This window comes from Silurus aristotelis (genome assembly GCF_946808225.1).
Source record: "Silurus aristotelis genome assembly, chromosome: 8".
Lineage (NCBI taxonomy): Eukaryota > Metazoa > Chordata > Actinopteri > Siluriformes > Siluridae > Silurus > Silurus aristotelis.
This window is the reverse complement of record NC_139581.1, coordinates 50,926-62,500: the sequence shown is the minus strand read 5'-3', so window position 1 is coordinate 62,500 and position 11,575 is coordinate 50,926. Positions and strand designations below refer to the sequence as shown.

General features: G+C 42.2%; 1 protein-coding gene and 1 long non-coding RNA gene across 2 annotated transcripts in view; one reads left to right on the top strand and one right to left on the bottom strand.

Moving 5' to 3' along the window:
- The window catches only part of LOC310729596 (uncharacterized protein), a 39,647-nt gene extending 36,821 nt beyond the window's left edge, over positions 1–2,826 (bottom strand). Inside the window, exon 1 of the mRNA XM_083547988.1 lies at positions 2,621–2,826. Within this exon, the coding sequence (XP_083404114.1) occupies positions 2,621–2,702 (82 nt within the window). The 5' untranslated portion in view covers positions 2,703–2,826. The remainder of the gene's footprint in view (positions 1–2,620) is intronic.
- Positions 2,827–8,419: 5,593 nt separating this feature from the next.
- LOC310729747 lies at positions 8,420–10,769 on the top strand. The gene is made up of 2 exons (XR_014534648.1): positions 8,420–8,716; positions 8,875–10,769. It is a non-coding gene; the product is annotated as an uncharacterized lncRNA (long non-coding RNA).
- The last annotated feature ends 806 nt before the right edge of the window (positions 10,770–11,575 follow it).

Genomic DNA, 11,575 nt, shown 5'->3' with positions numbered 1-11,575 from the left:
CTCACACACACACACACACTAGCTCGCTCACACACACACACACACTAGCTCACACACACACACACACACTAGCTCACTCACACACACACACACACACACTAGCTCACTCACACACACACACACACTAGCTCACTCACACACACACACACACTAGCTCACTCACACACACACACACACTAGCTCACTCACACACACACACACACTAGCTCACTCACACACACACACACACTAGCTCACTCACACACACACACACACTAGCTCACTCACACACACACACACACTAGCTCACTCACACACACACACACTAGCTCACTCGCTCGCTCACACACACACACACTAGCTCACTCGCTCGCTCGCTCACACACACACACACTAGCTCGCTCACACACACACACACACTAGCTCACTCACACACACACACACACTAGCTCACTCACACACACACACACACACACTAGCTCACTCACACACACACACACACACACTAGCTCACTCACACACACACACACACACACTAGCTCACTCACACACACACACACACACACTAGCTCACTCACACACACACACACACACACTAGCTCACTCACACACACACACACACACACTAGCTCACTCACACACACACACACACACACTAGCTCACTCACACACACACACACACACACTAGCTCACTCACACACACACACACACACACTAGCTCACTCACACACACACACACACACACTAGCTCACTCACACACACACACACACACACTAGCTCACTCACACACACACACACACACACTAGCTCACTCACACACACACACACACACACTAGCTCACTCACACACACACACACACACACTAGCTCACTCACACACACACACACACACACTAGCTCACTCACACACACACACACACACACTAGCTCACTCACACACACACACACTAGCTCACTCACACACACACACACTAGCTCACTCACACACACACACTAGCTCACTCACACACACACACACACACTAGCTCACTCACACACACACACACACTAGCTCACTCACACACACACACACACTAGCTCACTCACACACACACACACACTAGCTCACTCACACACACACACACACACACTAGCTCACTCACACACACACACACACACACTAGCTCACTCACACACACACACACACACACTAGCTCACTCACACACACACACACACACACTAGCTCACTCACACACACACACACACACACTAGCTCACTCACACACACACACACACACACTAGCTCACTCACACACACACACACACACACTAGCTCACTCACACACACACACACACACACTAGCTCACTCACACACACACACACACACACTAGCTCACTCACACACACACACACACACACTAGCTCACTCACACACACACACACACACACTAGCTCACTCACACACACACACACACACACTAGCTCACTCACACACACACACACACACACTAGCTCACTCACACACACACACACACACACTAGCTCACTCACACACACACACACACACACACTAGCTCACTCACACACACACACACACACACACTAGCTCACTCACACACACACACACACACACTAGCTCACTCACACACACACACACACACACTAGCTCACTCACACACACACACACTAGCTCACTCACACACACACACACTAGCTCACTCACACACACACACACACACACTAGCTCACTCACACACACACACACACACACTAGCTCACTCACACACACACACACACACACTAGCTCACTCACACACACACACACACTAGCTCACTCACACACACACACACACTAGCTCACTCACACACACACACACACTAGCTCACTCACACACACACACACACTAGCTCACTCACACACACACACACACTAGCTCACTCACACACACACACACACTAGCTCACTCACACACACACACACACTAGCTCACTCACACACACACACACACTAGCTCACTCACACACACACACACACTAGCTCACTCACACACACACACACACTAGCTCACTCACACACACACACACACACACTAGCTCACTCACACACACACACACACTAGCTCACTCACACACACACACACACACACTAGCTCACTCACACACACACACACACACACTAGCTCACTCACACACACACACACACACTAGCTCACTCACACACACACACACACGCGCACACACACAGACAGACAGACAGACAGACTGACAAACACACACACACACACACACAAAAAAAACACACACACAAAAAAAACACACACACAAAAAAAACACACACAAAAAAAACACACACAAAAAAAACACACACAAAAAAAACACACACAGACAAACACGAATACATTCATGCAGCAGTATTTATGTAATAAATGTAGTTGGGGTGTGTGTGTGTGTGTGAGAGAGAGAGAGAGAGAGAGAGAGAGATGATGATGATGATGATGATGGTGATCTCTATGCTGTAACTCTTGATCATTCCTGCAGTAATAAACACACTGCTTTCATTCTATAATATAGAATTAGGAACTCATCCCTCTGCAGGATTCATCTAAAGCTCTTTCTGCACAAACTCCGATCTGCTGCGGTTTGAATCTGGATACACACCTTTCTTACTTTGTCCTCGAGAGCTTTTCTTCTGGACCATTTTCTCCTCTCGGTTTCTCGGCGTTGTATCTTTTCGCTGCATTTCTTCTGGATTTCACTCGGAGTTTAATGGAAGAGTTCTATATGATTATAAAACAGGAAAATCTTCATGTGTTCCTCCAACTGCACAAACCAGTCCGACTGCTGCGTGTGACTGACACATCATCTAGCCTATGAGAGAGGCGGAATGCAGCCGTGGGCGGGGTAGAGAAATAGAAATTAACCAATCCCCGAGAAGGAGCGCCTGCCTTGATTCAATCGTGTGGATAGCCTTAGGTTAAACCCCGCCCATAGCACGCTTTGGAACGTGGCAAGATGGAAGATCTCACTTATCGCGATATTACAACTGCGTGTTTTTAAGTATCGCGAGACTTCGCCTGCTGCGTTTCCTCCAGAAGTAGTTCACAGTGGAAATGGCAGTGGTGAACACGTATTTTAAGAAGAATGATGATCACAGGGTGACGTATAAGAGTGGAGGAAGGTGCACACAGGTGGATTATGTTCTATGTAGAAGATGCAACCTGAAGGAGATTGGAGACTGTAAGGTGTTGGCGGGGGACGGTGTAGCTAGACAGCATCAGATGGTGGTCTGTAGGATGGTTTTGGAGGCGAAGAAGAAGAGGAGAATGAGGACTGAAAGAAGAATAAGATGGTGGAAACTGAATGAGGAAGAGTGTAGTGTGAGGTTCAGGAAAGAGGTCAGACAGGAGCTCGGTGGTGGTGAAGAGGTGTTGGATGATTGTGGAACTACTGCAGAAGTGATGAGGGAGACAGCTAAAAAGCTACTTGGTGTGACATCTGGAAATAGAAAGGAAGACAAAGAGACATGGTGGTGGAATGAGGAAGTGCAGGAGAGCAGAAGGAGAAAGAGGTTGGAGAAACAGAATTTGGATCAACAGAGTGATGAGAAAAGTAGGCAGGAGAACAAGGAGATGCAGCAGCAGGTGAAGAGGGATGTGGTGAAAGCCAAGGAAAAGGCATATGAGGAGCTGTAGGAGAAGTTGGACACTAAGGAGACAGACTGGTTCAATGTGGAGGTTGGACTGCATCAAGGATCGGCTCTGAGCCCTTTCCTGTTTGCAGTGGTGATGGACAGGTTGAAGGACGAGATCAGACAGGAATCTCCATGGACTATGATGTTTGTAGATAATATTGTGATTTGTGGTGAGAGTAGGGAGCAGGTTGAGAAGATCCTGGAGAGGTGGAGATATGCGCTGGAGAGAAGGGGAATGAAAGTCAGTAGGAGTAAGACAGAGTGCATGTGTGTGAATGAGAGGGAGGGCAGTGGAGGGGTGCGGTTGCAGGGAGAAGAAGGTGGAGTTCAGCTACCTGTGGTCAACAGTGCAGAGTAATGGAGAGTGTGTTAGTGAAGAAAAGAGTGCAGGCAGGATGTAGTGGGTGGAGAAGAGTGATAGCAGGAGTGATTTGTGATAGAAGAGTATCTGTGAGAGTGAAAGGGAAAGTTTATAGGACTGTGGTGAGACCTGAGATGTTGTATGGATTAGAGACAGTGGCATTGATTAAAAGACAGGAGGTGGAGCTGGTGATGTTGAGATGTTCGTTGGGAGTGACGACGATGGACAGGATTAGAAATGAGTTTATTAGAGGGACAGCGCATGTAGGACGTTTTGGAGACAAGGTGAGGGAGGTGAGATTGAGATGGTTTGGACATGTGCAGAGAAGGGACATGGGGTATATCAGTAGGAGAATGCTGAGGATGGAGACACCAGGAAGGAGGAAAAGAGGAAGACCAAGGAGGAGGTTTATGGATGTGTTGAGGGAAGACATGCAGGTAGTTGGTGTGAAAGAGGCAGATGTAGAGGACAGAGGGGTATGGAGACGGATGATCCGCTGTGGCGCCCCCTAATGGGAGCAGCTGAAAGAAGAAAAAGAAGAAGATATATAATAATATTAATATTTATATATTATTTTATAAGTAACAGCATACACAATACCAAAATGCAGTGGAAATTATATTACAGCTACCATAAAAAGAATAGAGAAAGAAAATTATATTTAAAAAAAGATATATAAAAACAGAATATACAATAAAAATGTAAAAATAGAAATGAAGTGAACACAAATGGCAGTGTTTAATACACAAACACTGAGACGTCTTTAAAAATGTGTGTGACAAAATCTAATCACAAATGTACTTTAATCAGGACACAATAGAAGCCAGTATTATAGATAGATAGATAGATAGATAGATAGATAGATAGATAGATAGATAGATAGATAGATAGATAGATAGATAGATAGATAGATAGATAGATAGATAAACTTGTATTAAGAGGATGAATTATTCCTGTAGTTCTCCAGCAGAGGGCGACACAGAAGTACAGAGGTGCCCACCTGGTCTGATTTTCAGGTGTCTTGTATCTGTGGTCAGATTTTATTATCGCGCATCACACTTGCAATTAAATAAAAAACACCCAAAATTAATTTTATTAGGGTGTTTTTGCATATTTACAGTAATACACATTTATTATTAGGAAAAGAGGAAGGCCAAGGAGGAGGTTTATGGATGTGGTGAAGGAAGACGTCAAGTCAAGTTTATTTGTATAGGGCTTTTCACAACACACATTGTCTCAAAGCAGCTTTACACAAATCAACAGTGAAGATGAATGGTGTGAATTTGTCCCTGATGAGCAGCCGTGGCGACTGTGGCAAGGAAAAACTCCATTAGATGTTATGAGGAAGAAACCTTGAGAGGAACCAGACTCAAAGGGGAACCCATCCTCATATGGGTGACATCAAGAGTTTGATCATAAAATCTTCAACAATACAGAACACTGGAGAGTGAGAACTAACATGAGTACTGGAGTATAAGATTATAAGTGATGTTCTTTCTGCAGTCTTATACAGTCTATATGATCAGTAGCTCCTAGTTTTATAAGCTCAGCATTTGTGATTATCACAGATCCAGCTTCAGCTTCTCCATTCTCCAATTTTTCTCAAGGGAAGTATGTATATTGTGAAGAGCAGGGGTCCTAGAACTGAACCTTGTGGCACGCCATAATTCACTAGCATTAGCCTGGATAGCTTTCCATTTAAGTCTACAAAATGGTAACGATCGGACAGGTAGGATTTAAACCAGCTTAATGCCTGTCCCTGAATACCGATGTAATTCTGTAAGCGATCGAGGAGAAGATCATGATCTATAGTGTTGACGCAGCACTAAGATCTAGTAAAACTAATAGGGAGATGTAGCCTTGGTCTGAAGCTAAAAACAGGTCATTAGTGATTTTAACTAGAGCAGTTTCTGTGCTATGATGGGGCCTAAAACCTGACTGAAACTCTTCAAAGATATTGTTCTCCTGCAAGGGGTTACATAACTGGGCAGCGACAATCTTTTCTAAAATCTTAGACATAAATGGGAGATTTGAAATGGGTCTGTAATTCGATAGCGTGTTTGGATCCAGATTAGGTTTCTTAATGAGGGGCTTAATAACTGCTAACTTGAGGGGTTTAGGGACGTGACCTAACGATAGTGAGGAGTAATAATATTGAGAAGAGGCTCACCAGCTGTATATAACACTTCCTTCAGTAGATTTGTTGGAATTGGATCTAACTGACATGTTGTTTTATCTTTGGCAATAACATCATGCAGCTCTTCCTGTCCTATACATGTAAAACAGTGTAGTTGTGGGGTTGTAAGTACGATTGTGTCGGGAGATGCTGTCAGAGGTTGAACTGCCACAATTGTTTTTCTAATGTTATCTATTTTTTCAGTGAAGAAATTCATAAAGTCTTCACTACTAAACTGTGATGGAACACATTTTTCAGAGCCCTGATTTGTTGTTAATTTAGCGACTGTACTGAAAAGGAACCTGGGATTGTTTTTGTTATTTTCTATGAGTTTGCTCAGGTGTTTAGCTCTAGCAGCTTTTAGCGCCTGTCTGTAGCTAAGCATACTGTCTTTATACGCAATTCTAAATACGTCCAATTTAGTTTTCCTCCATTTTCTCTCCAGATTACGTGTTGTTCTCTTTAGGGCATGCGTACGACTATTATACCAAGGTGCAGGTGCTTGTTCTCGAACCTTTTTTAACCGGATGGGGGCAACAGTGTCTAATGTGCTAGTGAGGATAAGGTCTATGTTGTTCGCCATCTCATCAAGATGATCAGCAGTTATGGGTTTAATGTGAAACTGAGATAAATCAGGCAGGTTATTTATGAATCTGTCCTTAGTGGTTGGAACAATAGTCCTACCAAGTCGATAGCGTGGTGAAACACGGTTAATCTGCTCTACCGGTAGTGTGTACAGTAGGAGATAATGGTCTGTGATGTCATCACTCTGGGGTAAAATATCTATATCAGTGACGTCTGCTCCGTGGGATATTATTAAGTCTAGTGTGTGGTTAAAACGGTGGGTTGGTCTGGTGACGTTTTGTTTAACTCCAAAAGAGTTTAATAAATCGACAAATGATAATCCTAGGGCATCGTTTTCATCATCTACATGAATATTAAAATCTCCTACAAGCAGCACTTTATCAAAACTGATCAAGAGGTCTGAGAGAAAACAAGCAAACTCATGAAGAAAATCAGCGTAGGGTCCTGGGGGTCTGTACACGGTGACCAGAGCGAGTTTTCTATGCATGTCTGAAAGTGCAATTTTAAGAACGAGCACTTCAAATGATTTAAAGCTGAATCCTAATCTCTGACTAACATTAAGAGAAGCACTATAAATGGTTCCTACACCCCCCCCCCCCCCCACGACCAGTCTGACGGGGCTCATGCTTATAAACATATCCTGACGGTGTCGACTCGTTTAGACCCATATAATCACCTGGTTTAATCCAGGTCTCAGTGAGACAGAGTGCATCGAGATTATTATCTGTGATCATCTCATTTACAATCAGTGCTTTGGGTGCAAGTGATCTAATGTTTAAAAGACCAAACTTTAGAACTTTGTTGTGTTTGTTTATCTGGCATTTTTCAGTTTTAACTGCAATAAGATTATTTCTGGATCTTGTGTATTTAATTCTTGGTTTTGCTACACGAGGAATAGATACGGTTTCTATAAACTGGGCTGTGTGTGAACTTGTAACTATTTGGTCTGTTGTATTCGTGTTCCCATAGACGTGAAGGTGGTTCATTTGAAAGAGGCAGATGTAGAGTAGAGAGTGATATGGAGACAGATGTTCTGCTCTGGAGAACCCCAACAGGAGCAACTGAAAGAAGTAGAAGACACATTTATTATTACAACATCTAAGGGAGTTTTTCCTTGCCACAGTCTCCATGGTGCTCTTCAGGGATAAATACACACCATTCACCTTAACTCTTAAATTCTGTAAAGCTGCTTTGAGAAAATGTCTGTTGTGAAATAAATTTGACTTGACTTGACTTTAATTACAATAAACATTGTGTTGCATAAACAACGACCACTTTATTGCAACCCTGCACCGTGAACTTACTCTGGAAAAATCATCATTGTGGTGCCTCACTTTACATATCCTGCACAAACTGTATAGTTATTGTCTTTATCTTTATTTATTATTTTGTTATTCTGTTTTTCTTTCTTTCTTTCTTTCTCTCTTTCCTTCCTTTTTTATTTATTTATTTTTTACAGTTTTTCATATTTTATAGCACCAGCACACCATGACAAATTCTTCGGACATGTAAAACGATGATACCTGGCTATAAAGATGATTCGGATTCTGAAAAGTGTTTTTGTTAAATTTTCTCCTCATTTAAAGTGGATCTGTTTTGTGATTCAGGTTGTTATTGTTGATTCAATTCAATTCAATTCATGTTTATTTGTATTGCGCTTTTAACAATGAACATTGTCTCAAAGCAGCTTTACACAGATAATGTGGTGATTAAACGTAAATATGTTCTTTGTAAGTAAGTTTGTCCCTGATGAGCAACTGTGGCAAAGAAAAACTCCCCAAGATGGCATAAGAAAGAAACCTTGAGAGGAACCAGACTCAAGAGGGAACCCATCCTCATCTGGGTTACACCAAATGTCCATTTGAAGGAGATATACAATGCTGTGGGGTTCAGTGATGATGATCAGAAGCAAACTGCACTCCCGAGTCAGTGTAGGAGACTGTTGACATTAACTACAGTCCAAATCCATCCTCAAAGCTCCCGTTCTTACTCTGGAATTTAATGGAACCACCCAAGGCATTGATGAGAAACCGTCCCAAGCTGCACAGAAGTGGCCTCCAGTCGAAGAGAACACTATCCAGAGGCAGACCTGGACGAAGTGGGAAGATCCACAGAGGGGAGAGGGGCAGGAACAGTGGTCACTGGAGCCTCAGGAGCGTGTTTAACTCGACCGAGAGAGAGAGAGAGAGAGAGAGAGAGAGAGAGAGAGAGAGAGAGAGAGAGAGAAGGATATGGATTATTAAGTGTCCCTATTGTTGTATGAAAGTTAATGTCACTGTGCAGTTTGGACTCCAGCAAGACTCGCTATAGCAGAATAACTAAAAGGGAGAAGCAGAAGGAAACACAGACATGAGGATCTCTGGGATAAGAGACGGCCCACCACACCACCATCAACAAACCTGAGTGAACGTGTGAGAGTGAGGAGACGACAGCATCCAAATATACCAGTTCACCAAACACTCCATATCCATGATCCCTCCAGATCTGAGCCTTTACCTAAGAAAAATCTACTGATAAAAGGCATGACTAAATAAATATGTTTTCAGCCTCGACTTGAACACTGAGACTGTGTCTGAGTCCCGAACACTGGTTGGAAGGTTGTTCCATAACTGTGGGGTTTATAAGAGAAAGATCTGCCCCCTGCTGGAGTCTTCATTATTTGAGGAACCAACAGATAGCCTGCACCTTTTGATCTAAGTAGGCGTGGAGGATCATCCTGGTACAGAAGTTCCCTCAGATACTGCGGCGTGAGAGCGTTAAGTGTTTTATACGTCAGTAGTAGAATTTTATAATTAATGCGAGATGTAATTGGGAGCAGTGTAGATGATTAAAACAGGGCTGATGTGCTCATATTTTCTAGATCTAGTGAGGACTCTTGCTGCTGCATTCTGAACTAACTGAAGCTTATTTCTGCACTTACTCCAACACCCAGACAGTAAAGCGTTACAGTAGTCTAATCTAGATGTTACAAAAGCATCTACTAGTTTTTCTGCATCCTGTAACGACATCATATTTCTAATTTTAGCAATATTTCTAAGGTGAAAGAAGGAGATCCTGGTAATATTATTCACGTGAGACTCAAAGGAAAGACTCGGGTCAATAATCACACCGAGGTCTTTGACAGCCGTACATGCTGAAACAGAAACACCATCCAGAGATGTTAGGTAATCGGAAAGTTTGCTTCTAGCTGCATGTGGTCCTAGTAAAAGTTCTTCTGTCTTATCTGAGTTTAGCAGAAGAAAGTTATTAAGCATCAACTGTCTAATGTCCTTTACACACTCCTCAACATTGTTAAGCTGATCTCTCACATCTGGCTTTGCTGAAATATACAGCTGTGTATCATCAGCATAGCAATGGAAGCGAATCCCATGTTTATGAATGATTTCACCAAGAGGCAGCATATATAAAGAGAAAAGCAGTGGGCCTAAGACAGATCCTTGAGGAAAACCAAACTTTACCTCATAGAGTGTGGAGAACTCACTTTTTACATCAACAAACTGATAGCGATCAGTCAAATAAGACCTGAGCCAAGAGAGAGCTGTTCCCTTTATTCCAACAACGTTCTCAAGTCTAGCAAGCAGTATAGTGTGATCAATGGTGTGAAAAGCTGCACTAAGGTCGAGCAAAACAAGTAAGGAGACAAAACCCTGATCAGAGGCCAATAACAGGTCATTTACCACCTTAACTAGCGCCGTCTCTGTGCTATGATGAGGCCGAAATCCTGACTGATACATTTTAAAAATATTATTCATAAGTAGGTGTGAGCATAACTGCTGTGCTACAACCTTTTCTAAAATTTTGGTTTTAAAGGGGAGATTTGATATTGGTCTGTAGTTGGACAACTGACATGGGTCAAGGTCAGGTTTCTTAATTAGGGGGTGGATAACTGCCAGTTTGAAGGATTTAGGTACATAACCAGTGCTAATGGAAGAGTTAATTATTTTTAAAACAGGTTCAATTACCTCTGGAGCTATCTGTTTAAAGAAACTTGTAGGCGAGGGATCGAGAATGCAGGTTGATGATTTTGATGAGGAAATTAATGAAATTAAGTCATTCTCATGAATAGGAGTGAAGCTTTGTAATTGATTGTCTGCTATAATGACACTGCTGTCTACAGGGTTACTTGTAAAATAATTTGGATTTATATTAACCGTCTAGATTTCTTGCCTGATGTTTTCAATTTTATTATTAAAAATCAAATCAAATCAAATCAAATTTTATTCATCACATACACATACATACAGGGTATGACATGTAGTGAAATGTTTTGTACGATGGTCCGGCATGAGGGAATAGGATGGGGGAAAGAAAAGGAGGCAGATAAATAACTATAAGGTATAAGAAAAACTATTAAAATAAAATAAAATAAATAAATAAAATAAAGTAAAAGAATATAAGGTATAAAGATATATAGATATATAGATATATAAAAGGATAATGTATGAGCAGATATACATATAAACAGTAAACAATGTGTAGTGAAAAATGTAAACAAAATAAAAATGTAAACAATATGTAAACAATAGGCAATTTGTGGTGGGTTGTCCATAAAGTGTCCGTGTGCGGTATGGTGTGGTGTAAAGGTCCGTAAAGTGTTCATGTGCAATATGGTGCAATATGGTCCATGTGGTATGAATAAAATAAAAAGCGCACTGTGCTGTGCAAGTCCAGAGTTTAAAGTGTCGTGGTGCGAACGGTGAGATATGTTTTAAAGTGACGTGGTGCGAAGGTGAATATATGTACAGAGAAGTGTGATGATGATGGTGGAGAGAGTGGGCCAGTTCTAGATCCTGGGTGTTT